This window comes from Micropterus dolomieu, linkage group LG03 (genome assembly GCF_021292245.1).
Source record: "Micropterus dolomieu isolate WLL.071019.BEF.003 ecotype Adirondacks linkage group LG03, ASM2129224v1, whole genome shotgun sequence".
NCBI classification, from domain to species: domain Eukaryota; kingdom Metazoa; phylum Chordata; class Actinopteri; order Centrarchiformes; family Centrarchidae; genus Micropterus; species Micropterus dolomieu.
The window spans coordinates 17,971,636-17,998,770 of NC_060152.1; the positions used below are offsets into that span (position 1 = coordinate 17,971,636).

Genomic DNA, 27,135 nt, shown 5'->3' on the forward strand with positions numbered 1-27,135 from the left:
TCAAATTATTATTGAAATTATATGTTCATGTGAAACTGGGCCCTTTGAGGATCCTGATAATAAGGGAGCCTGCACGTACGCCACGTGTGGGGCTTGGTAGATTGTGACTGTAAAGGTCGTTGCCACACAGACTGTCTCTGGCTCTGCGTGTTTTCACCGATTGTAAAACGATTATTTTATTTCCTGTGATTCATTTCCCACTAGATAAACTCTTCCCTCCACGCGCGGCTGTCTGCGGTCTGTTTAGAAGTCCTGCCAGCGCGTGCGTTACATTTTGACCAACATTTCTAAAAATAGCTCGCGGTTGACGTCACTTAGCCAAACGTGTAACAGTCGCTTGGCGGCAGTGAGGGGGGTGAAGGGGGGGGGGGGGGGGGGGGGTACTTGTCAACCGCTGCTGACAGCCAATAGATATCCTCGCATTCACCGAGATTCCCACGGTCCGGCCGCGCAAAGCCAATGGAGGCGAGAAACCGGAGAAAGTGGGCGCGTACGTCGTCGGGAGGAAAATAATCGGTGACGTTCCCTTCGCTTGCTTTTTGTAGGGCGGCGGGACGCTGCCGTTATAGATGGATTGCAACGGGCCAATCAGAGCGCTCCGTGGCTCAGCGCCGCAGAGAGGTGGTCAATCCGTAGCGTCGCTCCAGCTGTCAATCAAACCAGGTCCTGGCGAGTAGGCGGGACGCTCGCTCCGCTGTAGTTCCGTCATCCCGCTCGTCTCCGAGGCTACAGGGGGCCAATGTTGATTTGGGCGAACACCCGTCGTTGTCGGACCCTGCCGAGGTTTTATTTTTAAAAGCTGGGTTCGGTACCGGAAAGGGGGAGGCTTTCGATTGAGAATATTTTATCCCCGCCGTCGGTATCGCTGTTTTTGGGCTGGGGGAGAGGTGGGGAGCCGGGGGGGCCTCGCTCGGAGGGGGCTGCAAGGAGGGACAGGAGAAGACTGGATCCTCCGCGTTCAGGCCATCCGCGCCGCGGTCGGCCTGGTAGTCCAGTGAAGCCCCAGCGACCGAGATACCACAACGACAGCTCCCCGTGGATTTAAGCTCGATATCGGTCGCCGGTTGTTGACCGTGGAGGGAGAGAGCCCGCTGCACTACCCTGTCTCGCCGTGGCAACGCATCAGCAGCTGTCAGGCTATTAAAGATCAAGACCTCGGAGTTAACGCTTGGTAACTGTTACAACTGGATTTAGGAAATACCGCTCAGCCCTAATCGAGCTAAGACCGGCTTGAGGAGGCTGCAGGGCGGCCAGAAAGCCACGGATCGCCCGTTGACAAGTTGTCATCATGGGCAACGCGCCCACGGCCAGGAAGGGCAGTGAGATGGAAAGCGGTGGGTAACGTTACCGTCGCCTGTACACATCACTCCTGAGCAGCACCTGCTCGGTTACTGCCTCCTGAAATGATCAGAGACGACGTGATCCGGCAGGCAGTGTTAGCTTTACATAACAAGCCATACACTGTTAATTAGAGGCCTGGTCCTGCTTTCAAATTCATTAAGATCCACTCGTACTTAACAGGTCCCCGCTGCAAACGAATTTGCTTGTGCCATGCAAGCTCCAAGCACCTAACGTTAAATGTGATGCATTGAAATGCAGGAGCATCACATATAAATGTAGATTAAAGAGGCATCATCCTGCAAATCAGGCTCGGAAGTAAGTGGACATTACTGTTCCTGACATGTGTTATTATCTTAGTGGATGCTAAGGTAAGATGAAGCAGGATGCAGCGCTGTCTCCATAGCCAAATCTCTGTATGAGCTGAAAAACAGCCAACAGCAACTGTTAAGATACAAGCATCGTGGCACAATGACTGTGCTGAAATACTGGCAATATCACAACGATCTGTGTCAGTTATTTCCCCAAACACTGTAGGCCTGTTGCTTCACTCCTTTGGAGAGAGATGCTACTGAGACTGTGGGGGTGAGTTGAATCTAATCCATGTTGGAACTATTTTGTTTAGTAAACCCAAAAGTCAGCAGCCTTGGCAGAGCAGGTCTGAGTCTGTCTGCTGTGCTGTAAGTCCAATGAAAGGTTACTGTAACAAAAAAAACTGTATCTCATACTCAAGCCTCAAAAGCCAGTCTGGGTATTGGCTGGCTGTGCCAGATACCATACACATGCTGTGTGTGTGTGTGAGTGTGAGTGAGTGTGTATGTGTGTGTATGTGTGTGTGTGCACGCTGCAACCATTCATTCAACTGGATATGCTTTTTGACAAACAACTTAAAAAGGCAACAGAGATGATTAAAACAGTGGATGACATATGGATTAAGAAGCTCTCAAGTGTTAGATTCATACCTGGGAAGTAAAAACACATGTCATGTACTCTTCACTGAGCAGCTTTTCTTGAGTAGATGAGACTTTGGTGCCTTGCTCAAGAGTGAGTAGTTACTAGTCTACTTGACCTGTTGGAGGGAATTAGGCAATCTTTAATGCCATGCCGAAAACATTAACCTGTGCTTTATACTCTATGTTATGTCATGAACATGAATAAAGTTTAAATTATTATTGGTAATATTCAAGTTTACTTCAGTTATTTTGGTTTCTCCTTAAAAGTGTTATTGCACTTCCATAAAGTTGGAAACTCATAAGAGACCGATAAGAATGGCCAAAATTGATGCTGCAGAGGTTTTCTGACTTTTAGTTCCTGGTATGAGAGCTTTAAAAAAAAATACTGGATCCTACAATTCACATAATGCAACTCAATAGCATCTTTAATTGGACCATCACTTTCTGTTAAATGCCCTCATCTTCCAAACTCTACACTCCCAGTTTGTTTTTCTGTCAACTTTTTGAACTACAGAAAACATTATAAAAGAGTTTTCTTAGCTTAGAAGTACTATCAATGAAAAGTAAACATACCTCTTATGTGTAAAATCATTGAAGCGCCCCTTTAAGTTTATTCTAGATGCAGTATGTAGAGAATCAGCACAGCTGGTGTTATTGAGGCTCATTCCTCTGCCTTCAGACGTTTGCAGTGGACTTAAAAATTGACAGACTGAACAACACGTCCTGCAAACTTTGACACACTGACAATGTTTTCTTATTTGGTGCATCTGTGTTAGTTGCAAGTGATTTTAAGATGACACAAAACAAAGTTTAATCTCCAACAGTATAACTGAGTTTGTCCCAGGAAGCTGAGGTGCATACCATGCAACTATCTGTGTTTGAAACCAACTTCACACCGGTTTTCACGTCATCCTCGTCTCATTCCTAGTTTTTCCTCCTTCTGTGCTGGTTATCTATCAATGTCCAGAAATGCTCAAACATGGGAAATACTGCATTTAAAACAAGTATTCTTAAAATGTAAGTGAGATGTCAACAGCGTTAACTGGTCTACATTTCTTTAAAAAAAACACAGGCTCTGTACAATTGATTTCAGAAAACGTAGGAGGCATGTTACTATTTCTTTTTCAGTTTCTTTCAGTTTCCACACACACACACACACACACACACATATACACACCCCACTAAAGCTGTTCTCGTGTTTTTGTCATCCACAGTCAAGGAGTTCCTTGCTAAAGCCAAAGAGGACTTTCTCAAGAAGTGGGAGAACCCCGCACAGGTCAGTGTGTTTGGATGTGTGTTCAGAGCGGAATGGGGCAAATATTTTTCTAAATTGTAATCAGCTTTTGTTTTTGTGTGCAAACAAGCAGTAGTTTTTCATAACCAAGTCTGTGTAAGTAAAAATATCGAGATGTTATGATCATGTTGTCTTTTGGTTTCACAAATCCATTGATTTCAACTGTATCATCCAGCCCTGAAAATATGATGAAAAAGTTGGACGTGCTGTGTGCTGCAATGCAACTAAGCTTTTAGACCTTCTAATAACACGACATATGTGACAGACAGAATAATAATAATAAATAATAATTTAATCAATATAATTTTTCATTGTATATCTAACATTCTGTCTAACCCAGGTAGTTCTGAAAAAATAACACTTGACATATGACGTGTGCTTTTTTAAGATATACTTTGTGTTGTGATGTCTTGCCAAACAGTGGATCTCTTCACAAATCTGAGGCTATTGTGATGAAATCTTTTTTCAGCAAAGATGCATGAATAAAATTTAAAACATTTAATTCAAAACCTTTTTTCAATCCCTTTCCTCAACAAAATAAATAACTTAATGGAAAATTAAGTGCTGATTTGTTTGTGATTCATATGAATTAAATCAAACATTTATTGATGATATATTGAGGAAAATTATATTGCGATAATTATCATTATTGTTTTATTGCCCAGCCCTATTTACATAACACAAATGGGATCTATATGAATATTTTGTGCAGTGTATGTAAATTATATCTAATATGCACATAATCATATCCTCTGATTACTATGTTGTATGCACATATACTGAACAGTACCATACATGTACACCCATTTATTTGCTTGGCTGTATAAAAACATACATAATTTACAATGAATAGTCAATGTGAGCATAGCACACATTATAAAAATATTTTTAAAATCTCTTTCCAGTCCACATACCTGACTATCCCATTTTCACAACCTAACCCTTTTTGTTTTGTCCGCTCAGAACACTGCTGGCCTGGAGCAGTTTGAGAGGTTGAAAACCCTGGGCACGGGCTCGTTTGGCCGTGTGATGCTGGTGAGGCACAGAGAAACGGGACAGCATTATGCCATGAAGATCCTCAACAAGCAGAAGGTCAGGAGGGTCACAGGGGGACGGAGGCTGTTTAAAACATGTCTGTCATTTAAGGACACTCCCCGAATCCTACAGGCTGGTCATAGAAAATCTAGAAACATTGTGCTCACAAGGCTCCAGGCATTCATGGGGGGAAAGGCCCGAGGCTCTCTTTGTGTACAGGTGCAAGCCTTTTTTTGTTTGTTTGTTTGAACCACTTTGATCCTGCTTGTGCTGAAGCAGGCGTCGGTAGAGTGGCGGAGCTGAGGTTGTCTTTATGCAGATCACATTCAGTAGGGTAATTTTGGTACCCAATTTAGAATTAAATTGTGCCTGCGGTCCTGCCCGCTCCGATCCCCTCCTTTTGACATAATATTTATAAGTAGATCTTTTTATAGGTAAAATAAGCAGATGGGAGTGTCTGCTTTTGGCTACAGTGAATTTAATACCTGAAAAAACAAGGCTCAAGAATTCCTGCAAATCCAATATTGCCACGAAGCAGTACTGTCTATTGAGTGTGTAGTGAACTGGTCACTGAATTGCCGGTAGGTGTCAATGTGTGTGTGAATGTTGTGTGAAATATTTTGGAAATATTGTAAATATCTGCCCTATATGTTATCTCCAGATAGTCAAGTATCTAATGTGACGAATTACATCTGCAGTAGTGTGTTAAATAAAAAATGCCAGGTGAAAATCACCAGAATGAAAACCTAACTGAAGCATTCTTTAAAAGATATATAATTTCAATGTGGACACTTAATGTAATGCTAATGCTGTACGCTGCTATTGCAATACAATTGGGAGAAAACCAGGGTATTGAGACTGGTATAAAGTGCCTTGTCACATTTAAGAAAAGGTGGAAAAGCATCATTAGCAAGTACTTTTTATAAAATGAAAAAAATTTTAATTTTACTAATGTTATATGAATTATTTATTTATTTAATTTATTAACTGATAAATAAAAACTGACTAATAAAACAGAATTATTACACACATGTATTTAGAATTAGTTATATGTATATGTCATTATTTAAGGATGGCAGAAATAGCTCAAAGAAAATCACATATTTTAAGACAAATTGATCAGGGGTACTAACATTTTTTTAGTACTACGGCCTTTTGGCCCTCTTAGTTGGCTTTTCCTATCTAAACTTATTTCTGAGTCTGAAGAAGTACAGCAAAACAGCATCTATTAATATTGGATGGAAACAAAGTTTTAATTCTTAATCCACTGTGTCGGACCAGAGGCCTTTGACTGTTAACGCACATGTTAATACGCAATAGTGTTTTTTGTTGATAATTTAAATTTTGCATTCCTTTTTTTACATGGCCTTCATTACATACCATATAAACTCTGTCTTGCTTTGCCTTTCAGGTAGTGAAGCTCAAGCAGATAGAGCACACTCTGAATGAGAAGAGGATTCTTCAGGCTGTCAGCTTTCCTTTTCTGGTGCGGTTAGAGTACTCGTTCAAGGTACGCTGCATTTTAGAAGCTGTGTGTTTGTTAGTATACAGGCCTCTGTGTGGTGGTCCTTTGAAAAACCGAATAAATGTTTCAGCGAAGCACACCCAGTTGTCTTATGGCCTGTGAGCAGTTAAGCATCTGCCTATCATGAGCAGAAATGCGTACTGCTTGGCTGTCATTCAGCAAAACAAGTTCTGGCTGATGATATGGCGGCCTGCGAGTGTCACCGTTCAGATGAGTTATAAACACTTTTGCCTTTGTCACGGTCAGAAACACAAGAGTTAGTTTCTTGCCTAACACGACCCTTACAGTCTAGGTCAAAATGTAGTATATGGTTGGGCCATGTATGAAACCTATATGGTTATGAACTGATCAAGCCCTTTTGCTTGATTTACCACAACCCCCTCTTCAGCTCTGCTTAAGAGGCTGTTCTCATCTGCAGAAATAATATTCCATCAGGACAGGAGGCTTTAAACACCAGAAATATCTGAAGTGAGTTTGCTGTTCTTAAAGGCAACTAAATATCTAATGATTGGGTTTCAGCAGCCATGTTTTGGCTTTGGATGGAGAGCAAGTTTCTACATACTGTACAAGACAATTTTCAGTATTTAGAGCCAGTAATATTCAACTTTATGTTCTTTTTTCTTACATTATAAAATCTGAATGTTGCCATTTTGTACAAATTCAGAATGGTCCAAGTTTACAAATGTATTTTCCTGTATATCTTGATAATACATGTATTATCACATTCTCTATAACACTTAACTGGAACCATATCTTTAAAAAGAGTCTCCCCCTGACGGCTGACGACTGTAGTTGTCTATTTCTATGTAAGATTTGTTTATATTTATTTCATTTTTATGTACTATGGTAAATGACTGCCTTTTTCAAAGACCCAAACACTGCATGTGAAGTTTAACCCTCTCTAACTTTGTGTGGAGTCAAATATTATTTACTTACAGAAAAAAAAAGGCTGGCTTAGTCCGTAATGTAAAGATTGGCGGAGTTTCAGTTGAAGAACTTCTAAAACTGTGAGTCAAAATGTGAGAGAATTGTTTATTTTTGATATTTACAAAATCAAAACAGATTTTTAAAATTCTCACCTTACTCCCGTCTTTATTAGGGAACAAATAAATAGTGTAGACATTTATCTAAAATGTTATTCTTTCTTCTGGTGAAAGACCACTTCCAAGTATCAGCAACAGAACCTCTTATCATCACACCACAGGCCTGCTGTTTGTTTTTATAAAAATCTTTAGTCTTGTTAACGTTTTAAGTTAAATTGCTGATGCAATAATCAGTTGAATTTACTGATCTCATCCTACTTATCACATCCACCATCACTGACAGTTAATCCCATTAAGGGTTTGTCATCTGCAAATATAGAGTGAAATGAGCTTGGTCCACCACATACTCAATGACCACATTCTCTCTCTTCTTCAGCATTTTCAGCACCCAGCTTTGTCCGTGGCTGCTTGTACCTGTACAGACTAACCTAGCTGATGGCCGTACTCCAATTAAGGCATTATTCAGGTTAAGCTGTTTAGATGCACCTTGGATGTCCGTGGATTGAATATCCTCGATGCCTCAAATAAACCTATTAACAGAATATTCCACGTGCCTCTTCCTGCACACAGATGGAAGAGTCAACAACAATCACACATTAACTCCTCTTACTTAAATATATCCGACAGTAAACTGTGTTTGCAGGTGTCAACCGAGGAGCGGGTTGAGAATGAGATCCTCCTTTATAATATAAAGCCAGTGTTATGTAGCTCTGTGAAAGGGTCTGAAGGACATACCAAACCAGGTTTTGGAAATATATGATGCCTAAGTCATTGTTTAATAGACACAGTTACAGGCACATTTTCATTGGGGCTTTTATATGGTAATAACTGAAAAGTCAATGGATTAATTTGTATTGACAAAATACTGTTTTCATGTTGTCTGGTTGCCCACCCTGTATGTGGATCAATACGTGTGTGTGTGTGACTGAGTGAGTGTCACTAACAGGTCCTCTGTCTTCCCTTCCCCAGGACAACACTAACCTCTACATGGTGATGGAATATGTACCGGGTGGAGAGATGTTCTCCCATCTACGGAGAATTGGCAGATTTAGGTTAGTGTCTGTATACAGTGGGGTTTACATGAAGTTTACAGCCAGAAGCATTTTATAGGCACAGACAGAGGTAAAATGTGGAGCAGCTCTGCTCTCCCCTCTTCTACACAGCTCTGTTCTCTTCAGCTCGACTTATTTAGCTTTGTTCATCCCCGTTCTGCTCTGTGCAGTACACTCCACTAAACTGCTCTCTTTCTGTCTGTTTCCCCGTGTTTGTGTGTATGCGTGTATGTTATACAGTGAGCCTCACGCTCGGTTCTACGCTGCTCAGATCGTGCTGACCTTTGAGTACCTGCATGCTTTGGACCTTATCTACAGAGACCTGAAACCTGAAAACCTGCTCATAGACCAACAGGGCTACATACAGGTAAATAACACCAGATCCAGTGATGTATAAAAGCTGATCATAAATTACTCCTTCAAAAAATTGTTGGCTAACTAAAATGTTCTTATGTATATATAAATTCCTGCATGTATTCATAGAATAAATAGGCCTAAATGAACCTTTATACATCAGTGGGAGTCTAGTTCACAAGAAATGCTGAGCAATGCCAGCCTCTCTTGAGTTGTCTCAGTGGCTGTAGATGTAGGATGCAGACTGGCCCATTTCTGTGTATTTGCTTTGAGTGCACCACACCCCTTCTGCTGTTTATCACTTTTTACATGAAATACACAGATAAAACTTTATATGTGAGCCACGCTAACTTTGTATTTGCTGCTAGCTTAGTGTGAGTGATGCACCACCCCACCTGAGTCAGCTCGTACTTGGCGTAACAGTCATAACATGTATTAACTTGGGGTAGATGAGAAATTTTATATATATAAAGATGTGGGACATTGTTAACATTGTTTTATTGTGTGGGGAGGGGGTTCCCTGTCATTTAATTGAGTTACCTGGATATTATAATATTATATCATTTATGGCTCTATGTAGTTTTTCAATGAAATCCCTTATTAATAAATCTAATTTTACTGCCTTTTTGTCAATGGGCTCTAACCTCACTTAGAAATGAAGCACACACTTGTTTTCACTGTTGCTTGGAACAGCCACTATTCTGCTTTTAATGTGAAGGTGTCAGGATATAGGCCTGTGTGCGCTCCCTCCCGAGCCTCTCTCCACCTACAGTGACAACACAGCAGCTAACGTACTGCAGTCCATTAAAATCATAAAACAACCGGCTCCCAACACAACACAGACTCCAACATGAACGCCACATAAGGATAAAAACAACAATAAAGGTTCATGTGCTGAAGCCCATCAGACCAAATGAGAATCAAACAATGTCAACATTAGAAAGGCTAGAGTCACGGAGAGAGTCACGTTATCTCACTGACTAACGCTGAGCAGTTGCTAACTTTATCTATGTTGGCTCGCTGCGCTGTATGAAAGGTGTTGATCTGTCTCTGAGCTGGGAACATTGAAGTCACAGAGCCTGAACATGTCTGGAGAAAAGCCACAGCCTGCCTGCCGGTGTTTCCACATTCATTGTGGGATTTCTGTATAAAAGCGGTTGTGTTTCGGATTATGCTCGCTCATGAGTTCAAGCAAGAACATGTACGAGCACATGCCTGGTTGCAATCTTAAAACCGCGCTGCTAGTGGCTGCTGATAACTCCATAATGCCCCTTTAACAGTCATTATCGAGTCATAAGGATGCAATGACAACACCTAACCTGGGGGTGGTGATGGCGCAATGGATAAGACGCATGCCTTTGGTGTGAGACCCGGGTTCGAATCCACTGTGACACACCCATGTGTCCCTGAGCAAGACACTTAACCCCTAGTTGCTCCAGAGGCGTGTGACCTCTGACATATTTGGATAAATGTGTCAGCTAAATTAATAAATGTAATGTAACATAGCTTCACAGTGGAGTCCATGGGGGATCAACCAGTTTTAAAAGGGGGAGCTCTGTTTCACCGTAGTACTAATTGCATGCAGTTTTGCAGTGCATTGTATGAATATAATGGACAGTTTTCTATCCCATCTAGCTTATTCTATTTTTTCACTTCCAAATATGTGTTTAAGGTCAACCAGACTTTTTAATACCTATTTGCTTTAGTTGTGCTATCATGTGGACTCCCATGTGTCACTGCATTCCTCCGTCTCCTCCTACTGGTGGATACAGTGTCATCATAACCAATAGGAATGAGAAGGATTATTAAGCAAACAGAACATTTAGGACTGTATTGGTGAATGTTTATAAAGAAGGGAGTCCCAGAAATAGTATAAAAGTGTTTGCCCCACCCCTTAATCTGTGATGTCACACAGACATGGAAGTGTCTAGAAACTATCAACAACGACCAAGAGCTAACTATATTAGTCCAACGATGGTGGCAATGTGAATTTGGACTTATCTAGCTGTATTTTCTGACTGGCACGTTAAGGGCTTGTAGCACAGATTCTGCTGCCCTCTACTGGTTCACAGTGAAAGAACAACTAGTGAAACATTCCATTGCTGACAAGATTTTCTTTCCCTCCCTTTGCCTCTGTCCATCGTCTTTGTGTCTCCTTCCTTCTGCCGGGCACTCTGACAGTGTGTCTGGGTATTTCTCTTTTATCTGTTTTTCATTGTTTGTCATTGCTTTCTCTTTTCCTCTCTCAGGTGACAGATTTTGGCTTTGCCAAACGTGTAAAGGGCCGGACCTGGACACTGTGTGGCACCCCAGAATATCTAGCCCCAGAGATTATTCTCAGCAAGGTGAGCCACCGTGGTTCCCCTCTGTATCTTGTGAATTGTCAGCTGTGTTTCGTTTCAAAACGACATATTCTGCATTTAAACAAACAATGATATCAACTTGTTGCACAAAGATAAACCACGTTACAACAATTACAATGTTAATTTGATTTGGCACAATTGTATCACATGCCTTCTGTTATTGCAGAAATATTGAGTGTTTTTATGGTCTTGGCCTGAGGAAATGGTTCTAGGCGTGTTGATGTTGGTCACTTGGAGTTTTTCAAAACATCTGGGTTTAAGGAGTATCTATAGAGCATACACAACTCAGATGTTTCTTAAAGAACGCATATTATGCGAAATGCACTTTTGTCTTTTCAACATCGGTGTCCCCTGTGTCTAAAGACCCCCAGACTGAAAAAAAACTCTCTTTATCTCCTGCTCAGTCTTTCAGTAAATGTGTGTGCAAACATGCTGTTATAATTTGGCTCCCTTCATGACATCATGGAGGGATCTGTGTAGCATATAACCTCCCACAGCCCCTCAGCGCAGTAGACAGCCCCGCCCACTGAACATGTACTGAATACACCTCTCTCAGCCCCAGCGTCCAACGCAACACCAAGCTGTCATTCCGTCGCTGAAAGTGCTTTTATGGTTATGAAGGAAAGATAAACATTTTTTGGTTTTCCCTCTGATGTCCTCCAGCTGCTCTGCCTCAACGGTCTTTACTTGTTGCCGACACTACAGTAACAACTAGCTACTGCTAACTGTAGCTGTCTTTATCAGCTGGTACTGCCTAAACTGGGCGCTCTCAATGGTCCAAAGCTCCTGTACTAACATTAGAGGTGTAAACACTAAGACACCAAGCTTCCAGTCTGGGCAGTCGGCTAATAGGACCGTTAGCTGCACGGCTAACTGAGCTAACTAGTTAGCCACAGCTACCGTTAGTAGTAGTTAGCAGATAAAATAACTGCTAACAACAAGTAAAGCTATCTGTCCATCAGGAAACACCGTAAATCACTTAAAGTTGAGGCAGAGTAGGCGGAGCACATCAGAGGGAAAACCAGAAAATACTTTCTCCATGAAATCTGATCTTGTTTCACCAAAATCTGTAAATAAAGTTGTAAAGTTGTGTTTTGTTCAGTTATCACTGATGCCTGGTATCACATAGCCAGACCTTTCACCACACTTTAAGTGCTGTGGCAGCTAGTTCCTGCCCCTCAGCAGGCATCCAGAAGTTGGCCAGTCTGAAAAAAGTGGGCCTTCAGGGAGGGGGGCCTTAAAGAGAAAGGAGCTAAAACAGTGTTAGGACTGAAGGTGAATAGAGGTGCTGAAGCAATGCATAGTATGAGAAAAATTATGTGTTTTTTAAACAGTAAAGCTTGTCAACATTTTCTAGTAGACAATGAGCATAATATGAGACCCTTAAAACAAGAAGTGAATCCCTAAGTCAATGTTTTCAATGTGGCCCGAAACCAGGGGCAGCAAGGTTGGACTAGCTAGCCTGCGTACACTGCAGCAATCAAAGCTAAATCCCGCCCTTCTTTTTGATCAGAAATGTGCCATTTTCAGCTTTTTGTTTTCTGTAAGGCTCTGGGATGGTTCTCATCTTTACTATAATATCCCAATGACTAATTCATTACTGTCAGTGACCTGCTACATGCAGCGATCTGTCTGTTCTCTCTGAACCTTATGGGACTCGCCGACTATGTTGGAAATATAAGGTGCAGTAAACTGAAGTGTCGGATGAATGATGTTCAGTAAAGCTATAGGAATATAAGAATATTTACAAGAAACAAACACTTTAAATTTGATCTTAATTATCTGTCTACAATACTGTCTCTTTTTCTGCCACCCCATTGCTCCTTCTTCATTATATCCACCAGGGGTATAACAAGGCAGTAGACTGGTGGGCGCTGGGCGTACTGGTCTATGAGATGGCAGCAGGGTACCCGCCTTTCTTTGCTGACCAGCCCATTCAGATCTATGAAAAGATTGTATCGGGGAAGGTGAGTCTGACTCTATGATTACCCCGTTGTGCTTCCTTCAGTCTCTATTTGTAAGGTTTGCTGCTTTTAGCTATACTCAGTACTCACCCCTAATGCCTACTCTCTGACTTCTTTCTGATGCTTTATGATGGAAAAGTATTTTAGTTAGTTTCAGTATAGCTCTATTTTGGGACTAAACAAAACGTTGAAATTACTCCCGAAAAGGTCTTTTTTACATTTGGGTCAAGCATGTACACTTTCAAGGCTGGTATTTAGTCATATGAAAAAATTTAGGCACCCCTGACAATTTCCATGATTTTCACTTATAAATAAGTGGGTGTTTGGATCAGCAATTTATGATTTATATAATTTATATAATGAGGTTTATTGGATGAACAGAAAATGTGCAATATGCATCAAAACGAAAGTAGACAGGTGAATAAATTTGAGCACCCCAACAGAAATCTCACATCAATTTTTAGTTGAGCCCCCTTTAGCAGAAATAACAGCCTCTTGACACTTCTTATAGCCTGTAATGAGTGTCTGTATTCTGGATGAAGGTATTTTGGACCATTCCTCCTTGCAAATCACCTCCAGTTCAGTTAGGTTTGATGGTTGCCAAGCATGTCTTTGTTTCATCAGTCCACAGCACCTTCTTCCAAAATGAAGCTGGCTTGTCCAAATGTGCGTTTGCATACCTCAAGCCAACTCTGTTTGTATCGTGTGTGCAGAAAAGGCTTCTTCCGCATCACTCTCCCATAAAGCTTCTCCTTGTGCAAAGTGCGCTGAATTGTTGAGCAGTGACACCATCTGCAGCAAGATGATGTTGTAGGTCTTTGGAGGTGACCTGTAGGCTGTTTTTGACCGTTCTCACCATCCTTTGCCTTTGCCTCTCTGATATTTTACTTGGCCTGCCAATTCTGGCCTTAACAAGAACTGTGCCTGTGGTCTTCCATTTCCTCACTGTGGACACTGACAGCTTAAATCTCTGCGATAGCTTTTTGTAGCCTTCCCCTAAACCATAATGTTGAACAATCTTTGTTTTCAGGTCATTTGAGAGTTGTTTTGAGGCCCCCCACGAGGAGAGTCAAAGAGAACAACAACTTGCAATTGGCCACCTTAAATACCTTTTCTCATGATTGGGTGCACCTGTCTATGAAGTTCAAGGCTTAATGAGCTCACCAAACAAACTGTGTTCCAATTAATCAGTGCTAGATAGTTACAGTTATTCAAATCAACAAAATGACAAGGGTGCCCAAATTTACGCACCTGTCTAATTTAATTTTGATACATATTGCACATTTTCTGTTCATCTAATGAACCTTTTTCCAACTCTTTATTGAACAACCTCATTTCACTACCGAAATATAATTGTGTCTTTCAGTTATTTGATAGCTCAAAATTAAATTGCTGATCCAAACACCCAATTATTTATAAATGAAAATCATGGAACTATTCAGGGGTGCCTAAACTTTTGCATACGACTGTAACATATAATGATAGTATGATGATTTCGGTTCTTAAGAAAGGTCAGTTCACCACCTGAATTCAGGTGCAGCCGGTCAGCTGCTTCTGTTTTCTGTCCTAACAATATGCTTTCATTTAAGGAGACACTTGCTAATGCTTTCTTTGCTGCACATCAGCGGTGCACACATGTATGGCAAAACACAGAGGCGCTAATTGCTAACAGTAACACACACACACACACACACACACACACACACACACACACACACAACAGGTGCCCTTTGAACAGCTCCCTCCTCCATCCTTTGCTGCTCCAGGCAATCGCTTATGTTGCATTTTTTTGTCATTGCTATGCCCTGTCATAATGCATATTTATGTGTTACATCCATCTTAAAAAGCCCATTTCCTAAATGAGGTTTATAAGATTTAGAAAGTTTTTTTTGGCAACACCTTTGGTGATAAGCAGAGATGTTGTATATCTTTTTTCCTTTTCGTAATTCATTTTACAGTCAGGGTTGATGCTTCTACTTTCTTTGAATTTTCTGTTGGTCAAGTTTGAGTTTCTCTTCAGCCATGTTGGATTTCTGTAGTCATACCACCACATGGGGCAGTAGTGGCCTAAAGGTTAAGAAGCGGGCTTGGACGCCAGTTTTGATCCTTGGACCAGCAGTATAAACCTGAGTGGGAAAAGTGAATAAGCAGTCCCTCTCTCATTACCACCACAGAGGTTGCCTTGGGCAGGCCTGTGTGTAACAGAGTGAGTGTCAACAGGGCATTCCTGATAAAGAGAGGATTGCTCTCAGCCATACCTCCCCGCTTCAGTAAAGGTTAAAAACAACGTCCTTTGTGCCAGAGGACAGCAAGAGCATAAAAATAGATATTTATTTGAATGTGACTTTTTTTCAGCACACTTTGCATTTTTTACAACGTTTTTCATTTTGAACTCTACACAGTCACACCTGAGAACTGACGAGTTGAAGGGAGGTGAAGCATTAGTTACTCTATCTCTACAGATATAATCAAATTGTGAGGGATTCACGACAGACATCCGGTCACATTGCTAAATCTGAGAACTTTACTGCTGCTTCATTCTTCTTCTTGTCTTCTGTCTCAGGTGCGTTTCCCATCTCACTTCAGTTCAGACCTGAAGGACCTCCTGAGGAACCTGCTACAGGTGACGGCAAAAAGCCCAGTCATTCTGATGTTAAGATTACATTTACTTTGCTGCATGTTCTGAATTCATTATAATGTAAAGGTGAGGAAAATGTGTTTGGTATTCTGCTCAGGTGGATCTCACAAAACGCTACGGGAACCTCAAGAACGGTGTCAACGACATCAAGGGACACAAGTGGTTTGCAACCACCGACTGGATTGCCATCTACCAGAAAAAGGTAGTGTGTGTGTGTGTATATTGTGTAGATTTATGACCTCCCCATGGTAAACGTCACTTCTCAACCGGTGCTTTTAATTGTCTTTAGGTTGAAGCTCCCTTTGTCCCAAAGTTCAAAGGACCAGGCGACACCAGCAACTTTGACGACTACGAGGAGGAGGAGATCCGCGTCTCCTTCACTGAGAAATGTGCCAAGGAGTTTGCAGAGTTCTAGAGTTAGAGAGCGAAAGAGGAAGAAAGAAGGAAGTAGGGAGAGTCAAAGGTAGGCTGGTCAAGTGGGAGACGTAAGGAGAGAGTACTGTCTCCTGTCCAATCACAAGCACCAGCTACAAAAAGAGGGAAAATGGGATAGAGAAGGGAAAAAAGAGTAAGGAGAGTGATAACCAGCAGTGTTGCCTTTTCTGTTGTATTTATTTATTATTCTGTCTTATTTATGGATCCCTTTATAATGAACGTGTGCTTCAGATTCATGGCTGTTGGGAACCCCCCACTTATTCTCACCCAAGATCTTCCCTGCTCTTTTCAATTTTCATTCATCATTTAGTCACTTTCGGGCCACATCATAGAGCAGTCAGTCAGCCTGTTGTAATTCAGTGCAATCTGTTGGTCATTACATGAAGCCTGTTGAGTCATACAAGCTGAGGACTCAATCTGCACAATAAGTCTCTTAAATTTAAATTGAACAACCGGCTAACTTGATCTCCCTGGTGAGCAGGAGGAGCATTAAAGTGAATCACACATAAGCACTTAAATAACTTTTATGTTTTGTGGTCTCAACTTTAGTTTTCCTTAAATATATTTACCGTTTCATATCGGAGACAGAATACTTTGAGTCACTGGCATGATTGGCCAAAAAACAAAAGTGATGCGTTGTGTGTTTAAACAGATGACACTTAAGGGGGAAAAGTCAGTTAAGTTTACAGCTAAGTAACTCCATCTACACTTCTTGTCATTGTTAGCATAGCCAGGCTTCATGCATATCTACAACACTCAATTTTTAAATGTTCCAAGATATTAGTGGCTCCAGTGATATCATGTCACGCTAACAAACAGTGTGGATAAGGGAACGGAAATATCTCAGTTTTAATGGTGTCGTGAAGGAACACCATAACATAATGGTCTCTCAGGTTTGAACATATCACTTATTAGACATTTTATCAGCATAAAGCGTTAGGATTAGCATGTAACGACAATGTGTGAGATACTTGCTTACGATATAGATTTGGGAATTTAAAGTTCTGGTTAGCACTAAGAGGAACAGTAGGGAATATTAAGTCGTTTGGTTAGCGTATTCCACAGTTTCCCGTTCCAGAAGATTTGGTTTGGCTAACGCGACAACTCTGGACAACTCCAGCTACAAGAGACCATCTGAGGCAGACTACCTCAAACTGCCTCTGGCTGGCAGTCACCAGAGCACTTTGACCAGTCATTGAGGGCGGTCTGCATAGCGTGCTTGGTGTCTTTTATAGAAACCTGTGTCTGTGTTCATCTCCCGAGAACCCGGGCCTCTCCTCTTATCACTGGCAAAGTTGGATCACCATGTGACAGTCTTACATGTGACAGCAACTCTATTCCCATCTCTGTGATGCACAGTTTTTGTTTAGTCTAGTTTTTTCATGTGGTGATGATGTAAAGATGGCGGGCCCTCCATTGAACAAGTGAGGAAAAGGTAGAGAACCTAGAGCAGTACTGAGAAGTGACACAAATTATCATAGTGGTATACAGGCTGCCTATTTAAAGTACACAACACCTTGGGCACTTAATGCCTCCCTAGCTCCTGAGCTATGCTGGCAAAGTATTTAAGCAATGCCCAAAATGGTGGCTATTACTGGATTGGGTCATTTCGATTGTATCAATTAAAACAAAGTGACACTAGTGTTTTAAACATTCAAATGCCGTCTTCATAGCTGTATTTTAATGTGCCACGATAATGATTGTGATATTGTGATTTGGTTCATTCAGGCGCTCCCTTTTTCTCAGTCCAGATATGGGAAAATACAACAAGCCTTTTTTTCAGAATAACACATTTGTACAATCATATCAGTCACTTGGAATTATATTTAAAATGACCTATACCATTGAGAAATTTTCAAGGTGGGCAGTTTCAGATCACTTTTAGGTCTATGTAGCCCAGTGTCCATGGCCAGGCCCCCTATTAACCCACCTCACCCTCCCACTCTGTACGTTGTGAACAGTATCACTATGCTGGAATATTACATGGCCCCAGGTTTACTGTGTGGTAATTTGATTTAAACACAAATTAATTTAGGGATATGCAGCATGTAAGCACAGTATCAACTGAATTAATGAAGGTCTTAAAGGGCCACTCCAGTGATTCAGTATTGCACTTCCATAAAACTTGCAAGAGACTTGCAGCCTCGGCTGAATAATATGCCGTGTTCACGTCATATGGGATGGATGGAGACGAAGAAGATTCCCATGTTAACGACTTGCGAGCATCTGACAACTCAAGAAGGCTGTAAGATAACTGAGTTGGCTGTTTTAGGGTTTAAAATACTGTGTATTGACAAAATTACATTATATTCATTACATTTGGGTTTAATTACATTGAATGACGTGAGGCGTCCTTGTTTGCTTGGTTTTCAGGCACTTTTGTATTATTAAGCGCCATGTCGGATATGTTGGATGCTTTCAGGAAAGAAAAAAAAAAAGATATATATCCCTTTCATGTTCAGTGCTCAGATTTCACTTGTTTCTTGTTGAGAGAGGTGAAACAGCAGAAAAACTCAACATTTCATTGATCAACCTGAAGTCAAAATCATATTGGCAGATAGATGGTGGTAAGAGCTGCAAGGTGGATACACTCCTACTTGTAGTTATCAGCTGGCTTATCAGTTATTATGGACTTATTTACCAACCTTTTATTATTATTATTATTGTTATTATTATTATGTCATTGTTGTAAACCACTTGTTGAGACTTCACATTCGCTGTATTTCCTCCATGTCAAGTTTAATGTTGACTATATGATCATGGACAATGTTTGAAGTTATAATACAATATTATTCCGTGTCTCCTCGATGTTTTTTGCAGTGATACAACTTCCTCTCGATGCAGGCACAATGCTGGTACATACTGTCGCACTTTTTAGGGAAATGAGACCCCAATGTAAACCATACCCCCGCCACACACACAGACAGACACGCATACACACACACTGCAAAGGGAAGCGTCTAAAGTCACGAGAGCAGTGACATAAAAACACGAAGTGTAATATTTTGCAACATGAGTATCATTCCAATAAAGTTTTACTTGTAAAATTCTACTGGACGTGTGTGTGTGTGTGCTTCCTGGATGAGTTTAGTTGACAGTTCAGCTACAGAAAGTTTGGGAACGAGTGAATTGTAGATGATGAGATATTTGAAATGTTCTCGGTGGTGGAGTGTTGAAGCCTAGAGGTCAGACCTCCATCACTGCCGCCTGGTGCGGAATGGAGTCGTCATCCTCCCATCTGTTGACCGGCCGGTTCCATTTGATTCGCCATAACGCTTTAAAACACGACATCTAAAAACTCAAACGCCTCCTTGCCTCGTTGTTCGGCCCGTGCGTTGGTCTTTCTTTGTGTTAACATCGGATATTACAAACTGTGCGTTAATCCGGACGAGACTGCGAACAAAGAACACAGCTCAGATGCGCTAAAAGCCAGCCAATTCCACCTTAAATGCCATTTGCGTCTGTGGTTGCGATCTAGGCGCCATCTTCGGTCCACCTTAAGCGCACAATGTGGCCAACGAACGCAAGCGTACCAGCCAGGCTTCCGTCCTCATTCTCCAGCCGGGGATCGCACTCTGGCTTCCCAGCGTTGACACAGCGTCACTTGTGAAACAACAGAGGGGGGAAAAGACGCACTCGGGCCAAACCCCATCCGCACCAGCAGGAGAAGATGTCCGAGCCCAATAAGTACCGGGAGTGGATCCTGGAAACAATCGACTCTCTCCGCTCCAGGAAAGCCCGTCCGGATCTGGAGAGGATTTGTCGAATGGTCCGGAGACGACACGGGTCAGACCCGGACCGAACCAGGACAGAACTGGAAAAACTGATTCAAGAGCAGACGGTGCTCAAAGTTAGCTACAAGGGGTCCATCTCGTACCGAAACGCGGCGAAGGTGCAGAGGAAAAGCAGAAAGAAGAGTGAGTTCACGGCTGCTGCTGCTGCTGCTGCTGTCAGCAGCGGCGCGGAGGCAGCGAGGGAGCGGACCAAACACGACCATCTGAACAACAACGGCGACAGTGCGCACAGCTTCAGCGACCAGGAGGAGGGAGAGGAGGACTCGGAGCCCAGCCCAGATCCCCACACCCAAACATCAGCCAGCACCAGCGACAAGAAGCTAAAGCCTGCCTCCAGCCCCAGTAGCGGAAACGGGTGTCTCAGCTGTGGCGCAACAACGGGCTGCGATGTCGGGAGCGGCTGTACTGAGGAGAAAGCAAGTGCACCGAGCGGCAAGGGATTAGGACAGCAGGGAGCGGGGCACTGCCCGCCGCCCGGTGTCGGCCAAAGAACAAGCGCACACGACGGCGGTGATGCCAGCAGGATAACACCGAGCAAAGCCGATGCAGTTCGCGGAGGGAAAGAGCCGGGTTTGCCCGGGGCTGACACCCTGAACAAAACTTGCTCAGGGAGCGTCAGAAACCTCCCTCAACAACAGAGACAGAAGCAGGCTGTGCCCCTCAAGCCCAAACTTCGAGTCGGAGGAGGGGGCTCCAAAACAGCGGGGAACCACGCCAACTCCGACCTGGGCGACAGAGTGGTGGCTTCTGTTCGCAGCCTGTCCGAGAGGAGCCTCCGTGGGGGCTCCGCCGCCGCGACCAGAGGCCACATGAAGCCGCTCGGGCTGAAGGAGATTTTGGGCTATCTGAGCAGCCAGGACCGGCTGTCGGAGGAGAAGCTGACCCGAGGCAAAGTCAAAGTGGTCATGGAGAGAGAGGTGGCGAGGGGAAGGCTGCGCAGGACCCGCTGCGGGAACATTACTCTTCCTCTGAGGGGGATGGTGGTGGAGGAGCCGATGCCGAAGAATGCGTCCGCTGACAGACTTGTGAAGAGCGCACTGCAGGACAAGCACGCTGGCAAAAAGGTGAGCACTGCTAACTTAATATTGCCAACACGTCCCGTTTGTACCGGACCCGCTGCACACCGCTGGCATGATGGCTTTCTGATAAATTAATGATCACCGATTAAAACCGCACACACTGCTTGGCAGCACGCGCTCAGCTCAGCTTCTCTCGCCAATAGGTTTGTTTTCATGTTTTAAATTAATAAAGTGATTGATGAGATTCCCCACATTATGGCGGAAGAATTGTTGTGTCACTAATTCAGCGGGATGCGACCCTGCCTGTGCGGCGTTTGTCCTCTGTAGCCTCGGTAAAATGTGTGTCTGTGTGTGTTTAGCTCGGCTTCCTGCACAAAACGTGCGGGTGACATACAGGAGCTGACATCTCCGGACCGGCTTCCCCGTGCGCACCATAAAGAGCGTCTGTGCACAGTTTCTGGTTCCGTCGCCACCACACTCGGGCTCATTAACATTTCATTTCGCTCTTAGGAACTTTCGCTGTGCGGTACGGAACGCGGAGTGTCTGGGCCTGCCGCACAGTAGGCGGTGTCTCTAAACTTGAGACGTGCCGCTGCCGCTCTCCTGCGCGCGCTGCTCCGTCGCGCAGGCCGGGCTGCCGAGCATCACGTTTGTTCATATAGCCTATTACAAAGTGTGTATGTGGCGCGCGTTTCTAACCCCGCAGTTTTGTTTTCCTCACTATCCCCGCATCCGTGCTTCATTAAATCCTTTGTATCACAGCGCACTCTCCTCCCTCTCGTCCTCCACCGTGGGTGCAGACTTGAGTAGGCTACAGTAGGCGGTTATCGTTATTTCTGGTGTGTGTGTGTGTGTGTGTGTGTGTGTGTGTGTGTGTGTGTGTGTGTGTGTGTGTCCAAGTGGGAGGTGTGTTTTTTATACTCTTTCCGCCCCGAAGAAGCGCAGCAGACCTAATGTGCTGAAAGAAGGTACAATGAGCCAAGCCTGCAGCGAGAACTTCAAGTCAAACTCAGGTGTTGCCCTCCCATCGCAGAGGACGTGCCTTATCTCTCCTTTACGCCCCCGTTTAATGGTGACATTTTATTAAATAGCCTACAACTTTATATGTCATTGCAGCCGCCGTCCCCCTCTGTCCAGGAGAATGAGCCAATGGAAGCAGCCAGTGGTGAAGAAGAGCAACGGGAAGAGAATGAGGAAGAGGAGGAGGAGGATCATCCCCAGAGCTCTGATGAGGAGGGAGGACTATCCCCGGTAACCATGACAACCGAACCAGAGCTCATTGAGAAAACCACAGAAGATGCTGAGATCCAGACAGTATCAAAGCAGCAGAGCACCCCGCAGCAGCAGCAGCACGATGGCAAAGGTGTGCCTACATGTATGTGCGTCGGCTCTAATCATCACTGCTAGTAACATTCCTCTGCTAAGCATAAACGTCTGCTTCACCTGGTTATTTTAATTTTGTTTTTCTAATTTTAAATCGATTTCTGACTTTAAGTTTTTACTTTTGTAACTTTTTGATTATAACTAATATTTAAAAAATCTCCATATTTATTTGTAGTAAATAAATATTACTGTCATTTCTGTTTTATTTTGCACTTTTTTGTAACTCAGTTTTTTTTAAAAATTACTGTATAAATACAAAAAGCGCGATTCCTATTGCAATAACTATTATTAACCATGCACTGTGACTACTACTACTACTAATAATAATAATAATTTTAATAGTAAATACTAGTTTTATTTTTGTCTCATCCCTCTTTTCATCTGGGTTGGGCTGCTGGTCTCTCAGGGATGTCCGGGTCTGACCCCCTTACCAGGACGCCTTGCCCACCTGTTCAGGGAGCTTCCCTGTCACAATGTGACAGTGCACACTTGGAGGAGATAGCTGTCGCCCCTGATCAGCAGCATATGGAGGCACAAGTGAGTGCAAGCATGTGCATCTGTCCTGTTTTATTGTTGGATGATGGTAAATCCCCCAATATATTCTTAAAACATGTCCCACATCCCAATTCATTACAATGGTTGATACAGAGATCCTTTACCTTATTAAAAGTATTAATAGCAGAGTGTAAAAATACTCCATTACAAGTAAAAGTCCTACAATCAAAACGTTCCTAAAGTAAAAGTATTTTCAATCAAATGTACCTCAGTATTAAAAGTAAAAAATATATATATTATATTATAAATTGGGCCTACTATATTATTGGACTATTATTACTGATGCATTAACATGTAAGGGTCATTTTAATGTCCAGGCAGTGCTGATCTTAAGTACTTTATTTAATTGGAATGAATCGGAATGAATAACTACTTAACTTAAAGGTAAATACTTTTTTTCTGTACTAAATACATTAAGTAACATTTTAAAGGTGATTGAAAGTGAATGTGGAGAAACATATTTGGTTTAATGTCATGAATTTTCAAGTTCTTCTATTATAGGTTTTCAGTACATCATTAAATTTTCAGTAGAGCCCGAACGATATGGGATTTTTTTTACACTGATAACGATTTTGATATTTGAGGATTTTAAAATCTGATACAGTATTTTGATATATCAGCCGATATTATTTATTCCCTTCAGAAACAGACAATATAAACAAAGATTATTCCTAGCATTTGTTATGTGTAATTATGAGAACTCACCAAGATAACATGAAATAATGCAGTATAATTTTTTTTTTATTGTTTTAAATAGTACTTCTGAAAAAAACACAGCTGATTTCTGAGTTGCATGGTGGATTTGTGGCGTTCCAAACACATGTTGCCAACTTGGGAGCTGCAGCGTGCCTTTTGGTGGACAGACTATGCAATGACAACACTCTCTCTCCATTTCTTTTTTAATGGTCTTTTGTTGGCTGTTCAAACATCAATACATATTTATCTGCAACCAGCTCATATCCACCAATAATAACGGCACGCCTATTAATGGTTGGACTTTTTTCAGTCCTTATTTTCTGCACACTTGTTGTGGCTTTAATGTGTCAGGGGGTTCACCATGTGGTGAGAGCAAACATACACACCATGCCTGAACCCCATTCAAAACTGAACCTATAGGTAGTGCTGTGCAATTGATCAAATTTTAATCACGATTTCGACTTTGGCTACCAACGATTATAAAAACAAGTTAATCGAATTAAACGATAATTGTGACGCATGCTGTTTCGCAATGACACTCGTTTTGTCTTCTGTTATAAATCCAGCGCACCCTTTCCTCCACAGTCACGCCCACTTAAAAGCCTAAACTCCCTCTCTGCAGCTGGGATGATTACGATGATGACAGGGTTATACATTAACTTTCTAGTCACCATTATTAGCTAAAGCATAGCCTATGGCTAATTTACACTGCATAAATTAGCCTAGCAGCTAGAGGACTATACCTCTAGCTTATTCATAGCTTAACAATTAACATATTTATACTACTGAAGCAGTTATTGGAAGCCTTGCTTTATCTGGTCCGTGCTTGTACAATATTCACTCCATCCGCGTCTTCTAACGTATTACCAGATTTTTACTTTTCTCACACTTGGCTTAAGTTACTGCATCTCCCAACAGAACACCACGGTTGAATTTCAGAATTATATAACATAACGAGTTGTCGTCCACACACACACACACACACACACACACACACACACAAAGACAGACAGCATGTGTATGGTAGCCAGCCAATACCCAGACTGGCTTGAGTATGAGATACACAGTTTTTTTTAATTTTCTTTATTTTATTTGTCTTGGGATTCCACTTGCTGTATTTTTCCATGAATAAAAGAAAATCAATGTGAAATGGAATATTTATGCAATAATTAACATTTCATTACCACAAGAAGAAACATTTGAGATGAAAACTGCGATGACAAATGAAAATGTCAGCTGCAAAAAAGGCATATTGAAATTGCATTGTATTTAAAAAGCTTCCATAGAGAAATTACTAGTTCTTATGATCAAGCAATTAACATAGTCTGTACACTCAGGGGAGGTGTAACATTGTTTACACCAGAGTTTACTTGCTAGCATTCTTTTTCTTCCTTGCCATTGTTGGTGCATTGCTACATCTCTTGGCACATTACTGCCGCCAACTGTTGATCAGTAAAATAGTGTGAAACCATCATCAGGCAAGATACAAAGGGACCCACTCTTAAAAATATCTATAGCTCTGCTAGGGGTCAGAAACTCGACAGAGTAGATTTTAATGAAAATAATTAAATAACAATAGAATAAATACATTGTTCTGTGACATTTGTGATTGCTTATTTTCAAATATATCCCCAGCTCACGACATCCATTACATTTGTGGATTGTAAGCAGCAAGTTTGGATCATTTGTGTGTTACAGTCTCCAGTCCAGGGTCTCAGAGATGGCACATGAAAAGGAAAAAATTAATGCTCCGTGAGCAAGTTTTGTTCAGGGTGTCAGTCCCGGGCAAACCCGGCTCTTTCCCTCCGCGAACTGCATCGGCTTTGCTCGGTGTTATCCTGCTGGCATCACCGCCGTCGTGTGCGCTTGTTCTTTGGCCGACACCGGGCGGCGGGCAGTGCCCCGCTCCCTGCTGTCCTAATCCCTTGCCGCTCGGTGCACTTGCTTTCTCCTCAGTAATTAATTAATTAAGATTGCTTATGTTTTTAACAAAATAATCAGGAGAAATCATTCCCTATTTTCTACCAAGTGGTTTGTATTTACTTTGCACACTGTGAATTTGCAGTGCATCTAATTCTGTCCATAGCATGTACACTACCTTTTGTTGTGACACAATAGGATGCATCACCCTTGATACATGTGATATGACAATAAACCTGTCACTGATGGTGCAAAATGATGTGTCCAAATTCTCCATTCACTTCTTACTATAGAGTCAATTATTGAGTGATTGTTGAGTGATTTAAAAATCTGGGTAAAAATTTTACTAGCTGGTACCAGTAGTATAAATATATATTAAAAAAATATTTCTCTTGTCTGCACTTTTTACTAGTGCTACATATTGTAGATAACCTAAATTGTACAACCTTGGATCATGGCAGTGTAGCGTTTCACTGCACATTGTACAAGTGTAACGACGTGTGTGACGAATAAAGATTGACTCTCTCTTCAGAAAGAAAAGCAAAAACCCAAACCAGATGAAAGAGAATGGAAAGTGGGGGTGACTCATCAGCTTTGTCTCCCCCACCAGTGTACTTCCTACCCTGCACATCATCATTTACACTTCCACAGCAGATGGTCATGTAGCACTTTTGTCATGGTGCATCTTATCGCTGCCAGTTCCTTTAATCCTTGAGTTTAGGTGGAGGTCGTATAACTCTTTCAACATAGTTTTTCCTCTGACACTGTCTCTAGTGCCTCTGACTTGTTCCAGGGAGCAGATATTGCCCCTTTGTCATGCTCATTTGTTTGCATCTTTGTTTGACGCCCTCTCTTCTCTCCACACAGAATCAGATGCAGCACGACAGAATCAACCATACCTCCTCAGGCTTTAACAGTGAGTTCTGCTTCACAGATCTCAAAATGTGTGTGTATTTGTGTATGTTGGTGTTTGGTGGTTATCAGTGATGTCTGGCAATCAGACTGTGCTTAATTTTTCCCTCATAGGCCCAGAGTCTAAGACAGAGATTGGCGTGTCATCCTGCCTGCTCACACCCACTGCCTCTCCGAGAGACTCCGGCATGTCTGAGGAACGAGGGATAAACGGAGGAGTTAGCATTGAAGGGTGAGTACAGCAGAGACACTGGAGACACTGAAGTTACAGATTTATTGGTTTGCTGATGTCTGTTCCCCCTTGCTTGATTATTTGCATATGTTACAAAGTCCAATTTCCGTCCTGTAGATCCAACTTTTTTAGCACAATGAGCCTGGATGAAGACAAGGCATGGAGTAAGGAGGCACCACTGGGTGGTTTTTCAGTGTGAAGCAGATGCATGTATTTATACAGGCATTTAAGTTAGCCTGTAATGCTAACTCTGTGCTAGATAATACAGTCCCCTCCAAAAGTATTGGAACGGTAAGGCAAATTCATTTGTTTTGGGTTTAAGATCAAAAGATGAGTATGAGACAAGAGTTCAGAATTTCAGCTTTCATTTCATGGTATTCACATCTAGATGTGTTAAACAACTCAGGACATATCACCCTTTGTTTGAACCCACCCATTTTTCAAGTGAGCAAAACTATTGGCGCATGTGACTGACAGATGTTTCTTGTTGCCCAGGTGTTGCCTTTTAGGTTGATTGTCCAAACATTAAATAGCTCTGCATGACTAGTCTAAGTTTTCATCCTTGGTTCAAACCTATAAAGACTGCATTTCCTGTTAAAGAGGATAAACCAACATGAAGACCAGAGAGCT

General features: G+C 42.2%; 3 protein-coding genes across 6 annotated transcripts in view; all 3 read left to right on the plus strand.

The window, feature by feature from the left end:
- hdac9b (histone deacetylase 9b) overlaps positions 1-27,135 on the plus strand; it is an 89,553-nt gene that overhangs the window by 24,572 nt on the left and 37,846 nt on the right. The gene's annotated exons all lie outside the window — the stretch shown is intronic.
- LOC123968157 (cAMP-dependent protein kinase catalytic subunit alpha-like) lies at positions 903-19,046 on the plus strand. Its single transcript, XM_046044702.1, has 11 exons — positions 903-1,334; positions 3,506-3,567; positions 4,549-4,677; positions 6,032-6,130; positions 8,158-8,240; positions 8,481-8,607; positions 10,844-10,939; positions 12,802-12,924; positions 15,485-15,544; positions 15,657-15,761; positions 15,849-19,046. Exons 1-11 carry the CDS (start codon positions 1,289-1,291, stop codon positions 15,972-15,974), a joined length of 1,056 nt encoding a protein of 351 aa, XP_045900658.1. The 5' UTR covers positions 903-1,288; the 3' UTR covers positions 15,975-19,046.
- LOC123968155 (sterile alpha motif domain-containing protein 1-like) lies at positions 19,483-26,719 on the plus strand. Of its 2 annotated transcripts, none has more exons than XM_046044698.1 (6): positions 19,483-20,852; positions 21,924-22,182; positions 22,597-22,727; positions 26,229-26,277; positions 26,388-26,505; positions 26,623-26,719. In XM_046044698.1, exons 1-6 carry the CDS (start codon positions 19,665-19,667, stop codon positions 26,702-26,704), a joined length of 1,827 nt encoding a protein of 608 aa, XP_045900654.1. In that variant the 5' UTR covers positions 19,483-19,664; the 3' UTR covers positions 26,705-26,719. The 2 variants fall into 2 exon arrangements, with proteins under 2 accessions (XP_045900654.1, XP_045900655.1); XM_046044699.1 differs by having other exon boundaries at positions 19,491-20,852; positions 21,924-22,170.